The sequence below is a fragment of the Trachypithecus francoisi genome, unplaced genomic scaffold (assembly GCF_009764315.1).
Source record: "Trachypithecus francoisi isolate TF-2019V2 unplaced genomic scaffold, Tfra_2.0 Lachesis_group21, whole genome shotgun sequence".
Classification (NCBI taxonomy): domain Eukaryota; kingdom Metazoa; phylum Chordata; class Mammalia; order Primates; family Cercopithecidae; genus Trachypithecus; species Trachypithecus francoisi.
Window position 1 is genome coordinate 32,670,166 of NW_022681467.1, and position 18,251 is coordinate 32,688,416.

Genomic DNA, 18,251 nt, shown 5'->3' on the forward strand with positions numbered 1-18,251 from the left:
GGTACTCTGGTTTCTTCTTACATTCAAAAGATATGTACATTAGCTTAACTGGCGTATCTAAATTATGACAGTGTAAGTGTGGGTGTGTGTGTGTCCTATGATGAAATGGTGTCCTGACTAGGGTTGGGTCCCGCCTTTCATCTTGAGCTGCTGAGGCAGGCTCTAGTCACTCATGAACCTGAACAGGAATAACTGGATAAGTAATAATCTTCCTTATTTTTATTACTCTTTCTCTTATTTATTTCAATGTTTAACATTGTAAGTGTTTTGTCTTTATTTAGAAGTCTGGTGATGTTTTTGTGACTAGACATATGCCAAAGGAACTTAAACTCTTGCTTATATCAGTTAGCCTATGGTAAAATTGGTTTCATTGTATGTTGTTTTTGCTTAAAGTCACTGTTTCCAAGAACCTACTGACAAGGTTAATGTGAGGATTTACATTCTTTTCAAGTGGCCACAGAACATTCACCATGATAAACCATATCCTGGGCTACAAAATAACTAAAACAAATTGCAAAGAATTGAATTCATACAGAGTATGTAGAAGTGGGAAACAGTAATGGCTGAGAGGAGTAAGTGTAACTAACTATAAAGGGGTAGCAGGAAGGAGATCTTTAACAGTTCAGTATCTTTATTTTGGTGATGGTTACATAATCTATGCACATGATGCAATTTTATACCCACACACACACACACACACACTGTTTTAATGTCAATTCCCCAGTTCTGATACTGCAGTATATAAAACTGTAACCATGTTTTGTGTGGGACTTCTCTGTACTACCTTTGCAACTTTCTGTGAATCTGTAATTATTTCAAAATAAAAAGTTGGCCAGGTGCAGTGGCTCACACCTGTAATCCCAGCACTTTGGGAGGCTGAGGCAGGTAGATCACGAGGTCAGGAGTTCAAGACCAGCCTGGCCAAGATGGTGAAACCCTGTCTCTACTAAAAATACAAAAAAATTAGCCGAGTGTGGTGGTGGGTGCCTGTAATCTTGCCTGGAATCTAGGGATTCCAGCTAGTCGGGAGGCTGTGGCAGAGAATTGCTTGAACTCAGGAGGCGGAGGTTACAGTGAGCTGAGATTGTGCTACTGCACTCCAGCCTGGGTGACAGAGCGAGACTACATATCAAAATAAATAGATAAATAAATAAAAATTAAAATAAATAAAGTTAAAAAATTTACTTATTTCAGCTAGGTGAGGTGGCTGTAATTCTAGCACTTGGGAGGCTGAGGCAGGTAGATCACGAGGTCAGGAGTTCAAGACCAGCCTGGCCAAGATGGTGAAACCCTGTCTCTACTAAAAATACAAAAAAATTAGCCGAGTGTGGTGGTGGGTGCCTGTAATCTTGCCTGGAATCTTGGGATTCCAGCTAGTCGGGAGGCTGTGGCAGAGAATTGCTTGAACTCAGGAGGCGGAGGTTACAGTGAGCTGAGATTGTGCTACTGCACTCCAGCCTGGGTGACAGAGCGAGACTACATATCAAAATAAATAGATAAATAAATAAAAATTAAAATAAATAAAGTTAAAAAATTTACTTATTTCAGCTAGGTGAGGTGGCTGTAATTCTAGCACTTTGGGAGGCTGAGGTGGGCAGATCACTTGAGATCAGGAGTTCAAGACCAGCCTGGCCAACATGGTAAAACCCTGTCTTTACTAAAAATATAAAAATTAGCCAGGTGTGGTGGTGGGTGCCTGTAACCCCAGCTACTCGGGAGGCTGAGGCATGCGAATCGCTTGAACCCAGGAGATGGAGGTTGCAGTGAGCCGAGATCGTGCCACTGCACTCCAGCCTAGGCAACAGAGCAAGACTCTGTCTTAAAAAAAAAAAAAAAAAAAAATATATATATATATATATATATATATAAATATAAAATTTACTTATTTCTCAGAAAACCATGGGAGTGTATGCACCATCAAGATTATTAGTGTAAACTATGAAAGAGAAAGACACAGAATCCAGGAAAAAGAGAAACCAACACAGATAATATATGAAAAAAATTTCCAGATAAACACATAGAGAAATTCTATTACAATAGTTACGCAGCATCCTTAAGACATCAACCTGTTCCTATTGGGATAGAAGGTTAGAAGACTTCAAGAGTGATTGCAGAGGGAAATAATGAAGGAAGAGGAAACAAAGATCATATGATAGGTTTGAATTTGTAGAAAAATTCTTTTATACAGCTTACTGGAGAGAGTGGTCTGACTTGGTCAAATAGTTAAAGAAACAAAACAAACCGCCCCCCTTCCCCCTACCATTTTATAATCCAAAATCCCTGGAAGGTATGGACAAATGTCTTAACTAACAGTTGCTTTAACAGATGGAGGGATCACTAGCTGGCAATAAAGAACCAAAAAAAAAAAAAACAAACTTAAAACACACTGATGTATACCAAAGATGAACTTTGTGTTATTTCACATTTCTGCCTAGATGTGATTAGCCTTGCATGTGCTAAAGTCAACTAAATGTCATCCTGGCCAAGTGTGTCCTAGATTGGTGACCCCCACAATGCCTTACAGAGCCTCTCAAAACACTGCTTCCAGGCTACGACTTTTGGACCTTGCCAGTAGCGCAGAGAGTGGATTTACTTACTGACATGTCCATTCCATGAAGTCTTCGTGTTTCCTGAACCATTACAGTCTCTAGTATTTTATAATACAAAATTTCTGCCAGCTTTAGTCTGTTTACAGCAAAGTCTATTGGGGAAATACAGAGAAAACATGTGTTAATGAATTTTAGTTGTTAAAGACTGAAAAGCAAATATACATAAACTTAAATCTGATACATTAAGAATAGCAGGGCAGCCCGGGAGTGGTGGCTCACACCTGTAATCCTAGCACTTTGGGAGGCCTAGGAGAGCAGATCACCTGGGGTCTGGAGTCAGAGACCAGCCTGACCAACACGGTGAAACTCCGTTTCTACTAAAAATACAAAATTAGCCAGTGTGGTGGTGGGTGCCTGTAATAGCAGCTACTTGGGAGGCTGAGGCAGGAGAATCGCTTGAACCTGGGAGAAGGAGATTGCAGTGAGTTGAGATCGCGTCACTGCACTCCAGCCTGGGCAACTCGGTCTCAAAAAAAAGAAAGAAATAATAACGGGAGAGGAAAAAACTTGAATTTCTAATTTTGGGGGGATTACTTATTTTCAATGCTATGCCAACTTTAGTTTTCTTTTCTTACCTATGTGAGATCCTGGCTGTTCATCTGTTGATTGAGTATAGTGTTGGCAGAAAGTCTCTCCCATTCCTTTTAGTATTTTCATAATGTTTTCCATAGGATTACGCACACAAGATCTACAAAATACAAGAGGAACCTAATTATAAAAACAAACAAACAAACAAAAAGCAACTCTACACCAGAGTATTAACATGCCTTCTTTTTTTTTTGCTTTTTTGAGACGGGGTCTCACTCTGTTGCCCAGGCTGGAGTGCAGTGGCGCGATCTCAGCTCACTGTAACCTCTGCCTCCTGGGTTCAAGCGATTCTCCCGTCTCAACCTCCCAAGTAGCTGTGATTACAGGCACGTGCCACCACACCTGGCTAATTTTTGTAGTTTTAGTAGAGATGGGTTTCACCATGTTGCCCAGGCTGGTCTAGATTTCCTGACCTTGTGATTCACCCACCTCAGCCTCCCAAAATGCTGGGATAACAGGTGTGAGCCACCATGCCCAGCCAACATGCCTTCTTTCAAGAATTGGTTTTTAGCAGCCAAAGTTGTATTCTCAGTTGGAAATCTACATATGTAAACAAAGCTTTATATGATAAAATATTTTAACATGTAAATTACATAATAAAAATACAGATTGTATACACACATAATATAACTTTGCTGCCCTAAGTTTGACTATACCATGTACCTTATATGAGTGGAATCATGTAGTATTTTGTCTTTTTGTGATTGACTAACTTCACTTAACATAATGTACTAAAGGTTCATCCATGTTGTAGCAAATGGCAGGATTTCCTTCTTTTATAAGGCTGAATAATATTCCATCTCATATCTGTATCTATATATATACACACACACACACACACAAATATACATACAGCATTTTCTTTCTCTATCAATGGACACTTAAGGTGTTTCCACATCTTGGTTATTGGGAATAATGCTGCAGTGAACATGATGTGCAAATATCCCTTTGAGATGCTGTTTTTAATTCTTTTGGATGTATACCCAGAAGTGGTATTGCTGAGTCATATGGTACTTCCTTACCAACACCTGCTATTTTGGGTTTTTTGGGGTGATGAGTGGGAAGTGGCTATGCTGATATGTGAGGTATTATCTCATTGTGATTTTGATTTGCAACTCCCTGTTAAGTGATATCAGATATTTTTTTCATATGCTTTTGGCCAGTTGCATATATTCTTTGGAGAAATATCTGCTCAATCCTTTACACAATTTTTAAATTATTTGTTGTTCTTGAGTTTTATGAGTTCTTTACATATTCTGAGTATGAACCCCTTATCTAATATACGGTTTACAATTACTTTTCCCATTCTATAGGTTGTTTTTTTACTCTGTTGATTGTTTTCTTTGGTATGTTAAAGCTTTCAGGTTTGAGGCTGGGCGTGGTGGCTCACAACTATATTCCCAGCACTTCAGGAGGCCAAGGTGGGCGGGTCACTTGAGGCCAGGAGTTGGAGACCAGCCTGGCCAACATGGTGAAACCCTGTCTCTACTAAAAATACGAAAATTGGCCAGGCCTGGTGACTAACACCTGTTGTAATCCCAGCACTTTTGGAGGCCAAGGTGGTGGATTATTTGAGGTCAGCAGTTCAAGACCAGCCTGACCAACATGGTAAAACCCCATCTCTACTAAATACAAAAAATTAGCCAGGCATAGTGGTGCATGCCTGTCATCCAGCTATTTGGGAGGCTGAGACAGAAGAATCAATTGAACCCGGGAGGTGGAGGTTGCAGTGAGCTGAGATCGAGCCATTGCACTCCAGCCTGGGCAATAAGAGCAAAACTCTCTCAAAACAAACAAACAAACAAAAAAAAAAGTTGGGCGTGGTGGCTTATGCCTATAATCCCAGCACTTTGGGAGGCCGAAGCAGGCGGATCATGAGGTCAGGAGATCGAGAACATCCTGGTCAAGATGGTGAAACTCCATCTCTACTAAAAATACAAAAATTAGCTGGGCATAGTGGCAGGCGCCTGTAGTCCCAGCTACTTGGAGGCTAGGGCAGGAGAATTGCTTGAACCTGGGAGGCAGAGTTTGCAGTGAGCCAAGATCACGTCATTGCATTCCAGCCTGGTGACAGAGCAAGACTACGTCTCAAAACAAACAAACAAACAAACACAGGCCACAATGGCTAGGTTTTATTTATTTTGTTTTTTGTAAAGATGAGGTCTTGCTTTGTTGCCCAGGCTAGTCTCAAACTCCTGAGCTCAAGCAAAACACCCACCCTGGCCTCTCAAAGTCCTGGGATTACAGATATGTGCCATTGCACCTGGCCTCTAATATAGATATCTTAACAATATTAAGTCTTCCAGTCCACAAACACAGATGTCTTTCCTTTTTTTTTTTTTTTTTGAGATAGGGTCTTGCTCTGTTGCCCAGGTTAGAGTACAATGGTGTGATCATGGCTGAGCTCAAGCAACTCTCCCATCTCAGCCTCCCAAGTAGCTGGAATACATATCACCATGACTAATTTTTAAATTTTTTCTGTAGAGACAGGGTCCCATCATGTTGCTCAGGCTGGTCTTAAACTCCTGGGCTCAACTGCTCCTCTTGCCTCAGCCTCCCAAAGTGCTGCAATTACAGGCATGAGCCACAACATCCAGTGTTTCCATTTGTGTCTAGACTTTTTTTTCTTTTGCATTCTGTACTTCCTTCTTTTCCCTTATTGACATATTTGTATAGTTGCTTTGTCACTGCTTTTCAACCTACTCATGTTTGAACAGTAGTTCAATCCAGATTTATTTACTCAAATGATATGGGAGGTAGATCCATGACAGTCTTCCTACCTTACCGGCAGTATGCTTTTCTTCTGAGCTATTTCTGAGGCTGGAGATTGTTTTGTACACTTTCTTGTATCCTGAAGGTTTCAGGAATGTGGGAGAGCTCAGCTATGTTCAACCTTTCTTGGAGAACTAGGGTTTTGCTTTGTCTTCTGAGATTTAGTTAAATAATCCCATTCCAGGGTTCACTATTCCTAGTCAGGGACGTCTAGTTATATGAGGATCTCTCCCCCATATCATCATGGAATGCTGGAAAATGGCAGCCCTTGGCAGTTGTTTGTATTTCTGCTGGGATCCTGGTGGTGGTACATATAAACTTTTCACTTGGGGAGATTTGTATGACTTTTTATCTGTCTGCCTGCTCCCCCATTTGTTTCTCTCCAAATCTGAAGTATTGATGAGAATTCTCAAGATCTATCACTATACCCTCTTTCTCCAACACTGCTTAGGGATAGGGATACCAGAATCATCAATTTTCTTTTTGATCTCTACTTTGGAAATTTATGTCATGAAATCATCTCTCTCTCTTCATTTGGTTGCCACTGATAAATATTTTGCTGGTTTTTACTATTCTCTTATTTTATTAGGTATTAGGAAAGAAGGTTCTCTGATCTGGCTTCATTCTACCATCTTTACCAGGAATCATGCTTCCTCAAAAAAGAAAAAAAGGCCGGGTGCAGTGGCTCAAGCCTGTAATCCCAGCACTTTGGGAGGCCGAGACAGGCAGATCACGAGGTCAGGAGATCGAGACCATCCTGGCTAACCTGGTGAAACCCCGTCTCTACTAAAAAAATACAAAAAACTAGCCGGGCGAGATGGCGGGCGCCTGTAGTCCCAGCTACTCACGAAGCTGAGGCAGGAGAATGGTGTAAACCCGGGAGGTAGAGCTTGCAGTGAGCTGAGATCCGGCCACTGCACTCCAGCCTGGGCGACAGAGCGAGACTCCGTCTCAAAAAAAAAAAAAACAAAACTGTATAAAATTCTATTCTATGGGCTGGGCACAGTGGCTTATGCCTATAATCTCAGCACTTTGGGAGGCCAAGGAGAGCAGATCACCTGAGGTCAGGAGTTCGAGACCAGCCTGACCAACGTGGAGAAACCCCATCTCTACTAAAAATACAAAATTAGCCGGGCATGGTGGCGCATGCCTGTAATCCCAGATACTCAGGAGGCTGAGGCAGGAGAATCGCTTGAACCCAGTAGGCAGAGGTTGCAGTGAGCCGAGATTGTGCCATTGCACTCCAGCCTGGGCAACAAGAGCAAAACTCTGTCTCAAAAATAAATAAATAAATAAATAAATAATTTCATTCTTATGGCTGTACCACCAATATGCAATTAGTCCCCTATCTAATGGACATTTAGAATCTAATGGACATTTAGAATGTCCCCATTTAAAATTAATGTATGCCCTTATACAGGTAATCTTTAGAAACAAACATAAAAATAAATTAAAAAATAAAGTCAATGTAAAATCAAAACATGCACAACTCAGGGGTAAAGAGTGAAATATCAGTGCTAAATAATTTTTAAGGTACACTTATCTCTAAAAGTCTATACTACCATGAAATAACATTATATATAATTATTTTTAAGAGACAAGGTTGGCCTGGCATGGTCGCTCATGCCTGTAATCCCAGCACTTTGGGAGGCCGAGGCAGTTGGATCACTTGAGCTCAGAAGTTCAAGATTAGCCTGAGCAACGTGGCAAAACCCTGTCTCTACAAAAAATATAAAAAATTAGGCATGGTGGCTTGCACCTGTAGTTCCAGCTACTTGGGGGACTGAGGTGGGAGAGTTGCTTGAGCCCAGGAGGTAGAGGCTGCAGTAAGCTGTGATTGCGGCGCTGCACTCCAGCCTGGGAGACATAGCGAGACCCTGTTTCAAAAAACAAAAAAAGGGAGGCCAGGCGCGGTGGCTCAAGCCTGTAATCCCAGCACTTTGGGAGGCCGAGATGGGCGGATCACGAGGTCAGGAGATCGAGACCATCCTGGCTAAAACAATGAAATCCCGTCTCTACTAAAAAATACAAAAAACTAGCCGGGCGAGGTGGCGGGCGCCTGTAGTCCCAGCTACTCGGGAGGCTGAGGCAGGAGAATGGCGGGAACCCGGGAGGCGGAGCTTGCAGTGAGCTGAGATCTGGCCACTGCACTCCAGCCTGGGCGACAGAGTGAGACTACGTCTCAAAAAAAAAAAAAAGGGAGAGATAAGGTCTCCCTATCTTGGCCAAGCTGGAATTATTCTCACTATGTTGACCAAACTAGCTTCCCAAGTAGCTGGGACTACAGGTGTGTGCCACTGTGCCCGACTGTTATACATAATTTTTAATAGGTACTTCAATATGGTTTTAGGTCAATATATTTTGTGATTGAAATGGTATAGTAAAACTTGCCAGATGAACATCCACTATCTTGAGAATTCTGAATATACTAAAAACAGAATGGAATAAGAAATCTAATTTTAAAAAGACATTTGAAAAAATAACAGTATTATACATACTCAAAAATATTTGTAAGTTGGTCACTTGGGGCATTTTTCAGACCAGCCACAATACTCTGTAACCGGCTGACACTTTGGGTGGCTGATGCAACAGGAGTAATAACTGCTTCTTTTTCTCGTAAATATCTCTGTCCTGTCAGAGGGGTAGAAGGTGCAAATGACCTTTTCTGTCAGAAAAGAAAAATCTGTGAGTTTTTAAAAGTTACCATCTTCCTTATTATGTGTTTAATTCAGTGCATTTACCATCTTCTCTACTCATATTTACAATATCCATGAAATTTTTAGCAATACTATGCTAATAACATCCTTATACTTGAATAACACTTTTTTAAAGCACTTTCTACCTATAATTTCATTTAATCTTCACACCACTGATTTGAAAGATAATGTATACATACTTTAATTTTATGTATGAGGAAATAGGAACAGAGAAATTTGAAAACTTGTTTCAGTTGACTAAGTTCATGTCAAAGCTTGGACTAAAACTTAGGTTTTACTATGTTCTAGACAAGTGAATTTTCCATTAGATCTCTTCCTCCAACCCATTTTACACATAAATACAGGGTTAAGCCTTGGCCATTAACAATCAAGTCCAGAGTTTTATGGCAGAAGTTACAGAAAAACACATAGTTTGTGTCATGGGTAGGAAAGCAAGCTAAAATTTAGAGCAATGTAACAGAGGCTACGTTGAAGCAAAGAAAGAACGGTAAGAAAGGAAAACTTCCTCTTCATGTCAAAAGACATATACTCTTCTAATAAACCCAGGCATGCTGGGAAAATGGATATAAAATATGAAAATAGTAAGAAATAAGGTAAAAATACTAAATGCCAGTTTTAAAAATTACCTTTTAAGGCTTTCATGGGAAATATGAATTAGTAGAAGAAACTCAAGATTTAACTTGAAAGATGCTTCTGCTGTTAGTAGAATCAGACACACAGAGAAAAAGATCATTCAAGATTGAGGCCAGGCTAGGTTATATTACTTTTTCAAAGTGTTGTTGAAGGTTATACTCCACATTAGCCTGTGCGGTCAGTTTCCCTAATGGGGTGTCACCAGTGAACTTTTGAGGTGTTCCAATTTCCTCTTCTGCATCTGCCCCCAAAAAGATCCTCTCATCAAAATCACCAACAGTTAGAACATACTCTTCATACTCCTTATTCACTGCTTTGCTGCAAAGAGAATTATAACAAGCTGTAATACTAATACTAAGTTACACAATGGATTTATTTTGACTTGAAGATAGATTTAGTGTTTACAGCTTAGAAAATCTGACAACTTTCTAATTTTTATTAACTCTGCCCATCTAACAATATCAGAGGGTCCTACCTGATTATGGACATTCTTCACATTCACACAACCAATAAATTACTTTGAAAAGTGAGAGACTACATATACTTAATCTGAAAACTAGTTGAATCTAATTATGAAAATGGTTTCTGATCACTAAGGAAACAATAGTGGCTTTGAAATATGGCAGGTGGAGGTTGCAGTGAGCCAAGATTGCGCCAGCGCCCTCCAGCCTGGCAACAGAGCAAGACTCCGTCTCAAAAAACAAAAGGGCCAGGCACGGTGGCTCACGCCTGTAATCCCAGCATTTTGGGAAGCCGAGGTCGGGGGATCATGAGGTCAGGAGATTGAGACCATCCTGGCTAACATGGTGAAATCACATCTCTACTAAAAATACAAAAAATTAGCCGGGTGTGGTGGCAGGCGCCTGTTGTCCTAGCTACTCAGGAGGGTGAGGCAAGAGAATGGCCTGAACCCGGGAGGCGGAGCTTGCAGTGAGCCAAGATCGCGTCACTGCACTCCAGCCTGGGCAACAGAGCGAGATTCCATCTCAGAAAAAAATATATATATATGGGCACTGCCAACATGTGATTAGTGAAAGAATGTAAAGTGAAATACAGAGTCATTGGGTCCATTTATTAGTTTCTCAAGAGAACAGCTGTTTTTTGTTTGTTTGTTTTTAAGACAGAGTCTCACTCTGTCACCCAGGCTGGAATGCAGTGATGTGATCTTGGCTCACTGCAGCCTTTACCTCCCAGGTCTAAGCAATTCTCCTGCCTTAGCCTCCTGAGTAGCTGGGACTACAGACTTGCACCACCATGCCTGGCTAGTTTTTGTACTTTTAGTAGAGATGGGGTTTCACCATGTTGGCCAAGATGGTCTCGATCTCCTGACCTTGTGATCTGCCCACCTCAGTCTCCCAAAGTGCTAGGATTACAGGTGTGAGCCACCGCGTGCCTGGCCGAGTAGCTGTTTTAAATGCCAATTGGCTGGGTGTGGTGGGTCATGCCTGTAATCCTAGCACTTTGGGAGGCTATGGTGAGAGGATTGCTTGAGGCCAGGAATTTGAGGCCAGCCTGGGCAACACAGTGAGATCCCATCTCTAAAAAATAAAAATAAATACGTGTCAATGATTTTTTTTTTTTTTTTTTTTTTGAGATGGAATCTTGCTCTGTCGCCTAGGCTAGAGTGCACTGGTGTGATCTCGGCTCACTGCAACCTCTGCCTCTTGGGTTCAAGTGATTCTCCTGCCTCAGTCTCCCAAGCAGCTGAGATTACAGGTGCCACCACACCCAGATAATTTTTGTATTTTTAGTAGAGATAGGTTTCACCATGTTGGCCAGGCTGATCTCAAACTCCTGACCTCAAGTGATCGGCCCACTCCGGCCTCCCAAAGTGTTGGGATTACAGGCGTGAGCCACCATGCCCAGCCTCTTTCTTTTTTTCTTGTTTTTTTTTTTTGGAAACAGGGTCTTGCTCCATCACCCAGGCTGAAGTGCAGTGGTGCAATCATAGCTCACTGCAACCTCAACCTCCCAGATTAAAATGATCCTTCTACCTCAGCCTCCCAAGTAGCTGGGAATACAGGCTCATGCCACTACATCCAGCTGATTTGTGTATTTTTCGTAAAGACAGGGTTTCACCATGTTGCCCAGGCTGGTCTCCAACCTTCTGAGCTCAAGCGATCTGCCTGCCTTGGCCTTCCAAAGTGCTGGGATTACAGGTGCGAGCCACTGTGCCTGGCCTTGATTTTTATTTTTATTTTTATTTGAGACGAGTCTTGCTCTGTTGCCCAGGCTGGAGTGCAGTGGTGCAATCTCAGCTCACTGCAACCTCCACCTCTTGGGTTCAAGCAATCCGCCTACCTCAGCCTCCCAAGCATCTGGGACTACAGGCATGTGCCACCACGCCCAGCTAATTTTTGTATTTTTAGTACAGATCAGGTTTCACCATTTTGGCCAGGATGATCTCAATCTCCTGACCTCGTGATCTGCCTGCCTTAGCCTCCCAAAGCGCTAGGATTATAGGCATGAGCCACTGCGCGCCTGGCCGGGTAGCTGTTTTAAATGTCAATTTGCTGGCTGTGGTGGGTCATGCCTGTAATCCTAGCACTTTGGTAGACTATGGTGAGAGGATTGCTTGAGGCCAGGAATTCGAGACCAGCCTGGGCAACACAGTGAGATCCTGTTTCTAAAAAACTAAAACTAAAAATAAATACATAAGTGTCAATTATTTTTTTTTTTTTGAGATAGAATCTCGCTCTGTTGCCTAGGCTAGAGTGCAGTGGCGTGATCTCGGCTCACTGCAACCTGTGCCTCCTGGGTTCAAGCAATTCTTCTGCCTCAGCCTCCCAAGTAGCTGAAATTACAGGTACCTGCCACCACACTCAGTTAATTTTTGTATTTTTAGTAAAGATGGGGTTTCACCATGTTGGCCAGGCTGATCTCAAACTCCTGACCTCAAGTGATCGGCCCACCTTGGCCTCCCGAAGTGTTGGGATTATAGGCGTGAGCCACCATGCCCGGCCTCTTTCTTTTTTCCTTTTTTTTTTTTTTTGGAAATAGGGTCTCACTCTGTCACCCAGACTGAAGTGCAGTGGTGCAATCACGGCTCATTGCAACCTCAACCTCCCAGATTCAAATGATCCTCCCACCTAAGCCTCCCAAGTAGCTGGGAATACAGGCTCATGCCACTACATCCGGCTGAATTTTGCATTTTTTGTAGAGACAGGGTTTCACCATGTTGCCCAGGCTGGTCTCCAGCGTTCTGAGCTCAAGCAATCTGCCTGCCTTGGCCTTCCAAAGTGCTGGGATTACAGGTGTGGGCCACCGTGCCCAGCTTTGATTTCTTAAAATAAATGTACTTAAAGCCAACAAGTCTTAGTGACAATACCCATTCAATGCCACTAAAGCAGAAAGAACTTGAATTTGGAGGTCTTACTTTGATATAATGTTATGCTTAACAAATTTCAACAAATCAACAAATACGACAGCTTGTGATATGCCAGGCACCACTAGAACCAGATATTTACCTATTATCAGTAAAACTTGAAAGGTCCAGGAGGCATTCTCCTTTTAATATCTGTGAAGAAAAAATTATTTTGGGACACCATATAATTAAGCATATTAATACACACACAAACATGAAATTTATCTAAATTTCCATATTGTTATAACACACACACAAAACAGAATAATTAAATATTTCTTTCAGACTAGGATAAACTATTTAGCATGCAAATAACTTTTTTTTAAACTTTTTTTTTTTTTGAAACAGGGTTTGGTTCTGTCACCAGGGCTGGAGTGCAGTGGTACAATCATGGCTCACTGCAGCCTCAGCCTGCCAAGTAGCTGGGACTACAAGCGTGCACCACCACGCCCTACTAATTTTTGTATTGTTTGTAGAGACGAGATTTTGCCACATTGTCCAGGCTCGTCTGGAACTCTTGGGCTCAAGCAATCCACCTGCCTTGGCCTCCCAAGGTGTTGGCATTACAGGCGTGAGCCACCTCACCCAGTCCCTGGGATCCTTTAAAAAAAGTTTTCTTTGTTGGGCGCAGTGGCTCAAGCCTGTAATCCCAGCACTTTGGGAGGCTGAGACGGGCGGATCACGAGGTCAGGAGATCGAGACCATCCTGGCTAACACGGTGAAACCCTGTCTCTACTAAAAAATACAAAAACTAGCCGGGCGAGGTGGCGGGCACCTGTAGTCCCAGCTACTCGGGAGGCTGAGACAGGAGAATGGCATGAACCTGGGAGGCGGAGCTTGCAATGAGCTGAGATCCAGCCATTGCACTCCAGCCCGGGCGACAGAGCGAGACTCCGTCTCAAAAAAAAAAAAAAAAGTTTTCTTTGCTAGAGATGTTTAGCATACAGACAATGGGCCATAATATAGATATCTGAGGAACACAAGACTGAATACAAAAGTTTGCATAAAAGAAGAAGAAACCAGTAAGGGAACAATTTATGCTTAAAGAAAAATCTCTTAATATTTGAAAAGTGGGATACATAATCCAAACCCCTTTTAGCAAAGAGAAATCTTGAGGCCTAACTACATTTAATGGCTTGATGTTGGGGAAGTAAGAAATTGAGACCCAGAGGAACAAGCCAATTCATAAATGTAGAAATAGCTAAGTTAATTACTAAGGAGAAAATGTCCAGAATGCACACAGATAGCTTACAAGTGGCTACAAAACTATCATGGATTTTCTGCTCGATTTACATGGAATTAAAACTGTGGTTGTTATACATCATCCTACTTTTAGTCAACAGTCAGCAGTTATTCAAATTGTGGCAGTAAATTAGTCAGCTTATTCTGACTCCCTGTTTTTCCTAATTCTTTGTCAGCCCTACTCTGATGTTCTGTTCTTTACAATTCTTTATCAGTACCTCCTACATAGTCCCTGATAGCTGGGACTACGGTTGCCTCTGACAGTATGTTTACCCAACAGAACATATAGTCGGTCACATTTTTCAACAGCTCTGTTTCTCACATCACACAAGATCATAAGGAAATTCCGAATCACAGTAGAGGCTAAAGCCTGGGAATCCTGACCCTAAGTTCTATAATGCTGAGAACTTGCTTAAAACTTTTTTTCTTCTGACATTATTGCTGACCTGTAAACATCTCAGTCATCTAATTATAAGTACAGTACCTTCCTGTCAAAGAGTTTTGAAATATATGGCTTAAAGTAGTGCTCCTTTATTCCTTTTGCTTCTACTAGAAGTCCATCATGCAGTTCACACAGTACAGCAATGATGCAGGGCGGCTCTTCAGAAGCCCTAAAGTCAGCAGTGTGAAAATCAGATGGTAAACCTAGTTTGACAGTGTAGGAAAAGCAGAGGGGAAAAAAAAATATGGTCAACTTCAAAAATCTTTTTCCAAAAACTGATAATCAGTTTTCAAAAATAAATAAAAGGTCTTACCTTTAAACGATGGATTTAGCAAGTCTTGTCTATTTGGGCACATAATCGCATTGGCAAAAATCAGATCCAAGCAGCATAGAAGTAAATGATAAGAGTTTACTAAGTCATCCCCAATCATCCGAAAATTACCTTTATAAGGGGGGGAAAAAAAAGAAAAGACACAAAAACCAGAAACCTCTCATGTCACATAGCACCAAGTTCCCACAGTAGAAATGTAAGACCACCGAAAGTGTCATCTTACCCTTAGTATAAACAAAAAGTGTCCAACAGAAATTAAACAGATCCTTAACACTGCAAGGAATCCTCCTAAAAAGGGAAAAAAATTACTTTTTGTCTGACTAGCTTGCTAAATATCATGTAAACTGAAATAGTAAATATAAATATCAAATAGATCAAATTACACATGAAATTCCATTCATGAAGAAAAGTTATCTATTATTTATGAAATGGACTTAAGTAGCTTTTACAATCTACATAAAATAATCAGAACATAGGGCCAGGTGTGGTGGCTCATGTCTGTAATCCCAGCACTTTGGGAGGCCGAGGTGGGTGGGTCACCTGAGGTTATGAGTTGGAGACCATCTTGGCCAACACGGTGAAACCCCATCTCTACTAAAAATACAAAAAATCAGCCAGACGGGGTGGCGCACACCTGTGATCCCAGCTACTCAGGAGGCTGAGGTAGGAGAATTGCTTGAACCTGGGAGACAGAGGTTGCAGTGAGCCGAGATCACGACACTGCACTTCAGCCTGGGCAGCAGAGCGAGACTCCATCTCAAAAAAAAAAAAAAAAAGAAAAAGAAAAAGAAAAATAAGTAAAAGTATTATTCTGAATTTCCAAACATGGATAATTGTACATGGATTTAAAAAGAAAATAATTAAGTTCTTTGCAGGAATACTTTTCATAAAAAAACAGACTTTCAAAAAAGTACATTCTCTTAGTTTGTATCATAATCTTTATGTCAATTATGTAAGGATTAAGGGCTCACCTCTGCTTCCGGCTTCGCGGTAACTTTGGTGGTTCTTCATATGGATTTTGAAATATATCTAAAAAAATTGGCTCATATTTTTTGAATATTACAGTAGACACCTCAAAATTTCTCTCTAGCCTTTCTATACGTTCACGAAATTCTTGTGGTAGATTTGACATGTCCATCCACTTCTTCATTTTACTAAAAAATTGTATTAAACTAAAAAAAAAAAAAGGGAGGAGAAAAAAGTCACCTTTAAAATTCATTTATATAATGGATTGAAAGGAAATATTCTATTCATGACTAAGATTCTTTATTAAAATGCCAGACCTCCCAGGCAACACAGTAAGACCCCAACTCTACAAAAATTTAAAAAATTATCTGGGTGTGGTGGCACGTGCCTGTAGCTCCAGTTACTCGGGAGGCTGAGGTGGGAGAATTGCTTGAGCCCAGGATGTCGAGGCTGCAGTAAGCCTCGATCATGCACTCCAGCCTGGGTCACAAAGCAAGACACTGTCTCACATGAACAAAGAACAAACACCATCTCTCAAGCCTAAATTTAATTAAAAAAAAAAATCCTCATTATAAAATCACTTTGGTTCCCAGGATCACCAGGAGAATACAGGTTATTAATTAGGGGTCATCACATAGAGAGTTACTTCTATGGAGGGAGCAAGAGCGCCTATCTACTTCCTTTATTCTCTATATTACCTAGAAAGTATTCTGCATAAAATTTACAAAGTTAATGTTAGTTAACAGATTTATAGGTTATAAAATTAGTTTGAGGAAAACCAGAAGTCTCCCAAATGGAAAGACAATTTCATTTTCCAAATGGGAATTTGATTATGAAGCACCAGATTGTTATAGGTTAGCAGTAAAACTCAAAGAGTTTGAGTTCCAATGCGTGGTTCCACCACCAAAAGTAAAGGTAGCACATACTCAGAAAAAAACTTAATAGCTCTGCTGCCCAGGCTGGAGTGCAGTGGCACCATCTTGATTCACTGCAACTTCCACCTCCTGTGTTCAGGCAAGCCACCGCACCCAGCCCAAGTCTGGGTATATTTTTTTATGTCTGTATGTTAGTGTGGTCTTAGATAGAAAACTTGCAATGTCAAAGCTCACTTAATAAAGGTCTAGCAATATACACAGAATAATACTTGTAATTTTTTTTTTTTTTTTTTGGAGATGGAGTCTCACTTTGTCACCCAGGCTGGAGTGTAGTGGCATGATCTTGGCTCACTGCAACCTCTGCCTCCCAGCTTCAAGCAATTTTCCTGCCTCCACCTCCTGAAAGCTGGGACTACAGGCGCGCACCACCATGCCTGGCTAATTTTTGTATTTTTAGTAGATGAGGTTTCACCATGTTGGCCAGGATGGTCTTGAACTCCTGACCTCAGATGATCCAACTGCCTCAGCCTCCCAAAGTGCTGGGATTACAGGCGTGAGCCACCGCACCTGGCCCTATGTTCTGATTATTTCATGTAGATTGCAAAGGCTTAAGTCCATTTCGCCCAGCCAACACTTATAATTTCTTTTTAAGGTGACAGAAGACATTAACAGAAAATTATCCAACGCTATTTAATATGGTTTGGATGCTTTGTCGCCTTCAAATCTCATGGTGCAATGTAATTTCCTTGGCTGGGCATGGTAGCTCATGCCTGTAATCCCAACATTTTGGGAGGGTGAGACTGGAGGATCATCTGAGTCCACCAGTTTGAGACCAGCTTGGGCAACACAGTGAGACCTCGTCCCTATAAAAAATGTAAAAGTTAGCAAAGCATGGTGGTGTGTGCCTGTGGGCCCAGCTACTCAGGAAGCTGAGGCAGGAGGATCACTTGAGCCTGAGGGGTTGAAGCTGCAGTGAGTCATGAACATGCTATTGCCTGGGCAAGAGAGTGAAAGACTGTTTCAAAAAAATAAAAAAGAGGCCGGGCGCGGTGGCTCACGCCTGTAATCCCAGCACTTTGGGAGGCTGAGGCGGGCGGATCACGAGGTCAGGAGATCGAGACCATCCTGGCTAACACAGTGAAACCCCGTCTCTACTAAAGAATACAAAAAATTAGCCAGGCGTTGTGGCGAGCGCCTATAGTCCCAGCTACTTGGGAGGGTGAGGCAGGAGAATGGCGTGAACCCAGGAGGCGGAGGTTGCAGTGAGCCGAGATTGTGCCACTGCACTCCAGCCTGGGCGACAGAGCAAGACTCCGTCTCAAAATAAATAAATAAAATAAAATAAAATAAAATAAAAAAGAAAAGTGACCTCCAATGTTGGAGGTAGGCCTAGTGGGAGGTGTTTGGGTCATGGGAGCAGATCCCTCATGAACGGCTTGGTGCTGTCCTCATGGTAATGAGTTGTCACTCATCTGAGATCCGGCTGTTTAAAAGTGTGGCACTTCCCACCCTCAATTGCTCCTGCTCTCATCATGTAATGTGCCTCCTCCCCCTTCACCTTCCACCATGACTGTAAACTTCCTGAGACCCTCACCAGGAGCAGATGCCAGCCCCATGCTTCCTACACGGCCTGCAGAACTCTGGGCCAATTAAATCTTTTTTTTTAAATAAGTCACTCAGCCTCAGGTATTCCTTCATAGCAATGTAAAACG

At 41.8% G+C, this 18,251-nt stretch overlaps 1 protein-coding gene across 9 annotated transcripts in view; it reads right to left on the reverse strand.

Moving 5' to 3' along the window:
- RBL1 (RB transcriptional corepressor like 1) overlaps nt 1-18,251 on the reverse strand; it is a 97,900-nt gene that overhangs the window by 53,615 nt on the left and 26,034 nt on the right. For 6 of the 9 annotated variants that reach the window (XM_033186351.1, XM_033186352.1, XM_033186354.1 and 3 more), the window contains 9 exons: nt 15,670-15,870; nt 14,922-14,986; nt 14,681-14,809; nt 14,410-14,570; nt 12,787-12,836; nt 9,451-9,637; nt 8,468-8,634; nt 3,185-3,297; nt 2,598-2,701 (listed from right to left, as the gene is read on the reverse strand). In XM_033186351.1, coding sequence (XP_033042242.1) covers nt 2,598-2,701; nt 3,185-3,297; nt 8,468-8,634; nt 9,451-9,637; nt 12,787-12,836; nt 14,410-14,570; nt 14,681-14,809; nt 14,922-14,986; nt 15,670-15,870 — 1,177 coding nt within the window. Of the gene's footprint in view, nt 1-2,597; nt 2,702-3,184; nt 3,298-8,467; nt 8,635-8,791; nt 8,796-9,312; nt 9,638-12,786; nt 12,837-14,409; nt 14,571-14,680; nt 14,810-14,921; nt 14,987-15,669; nt 15,871-18,251 lie in introns of those variants that run through there. The other 3 variants (XM_033186358.1, XM_033186357.1, XM_033186359.1) reach the window with 3 other exon arrangements.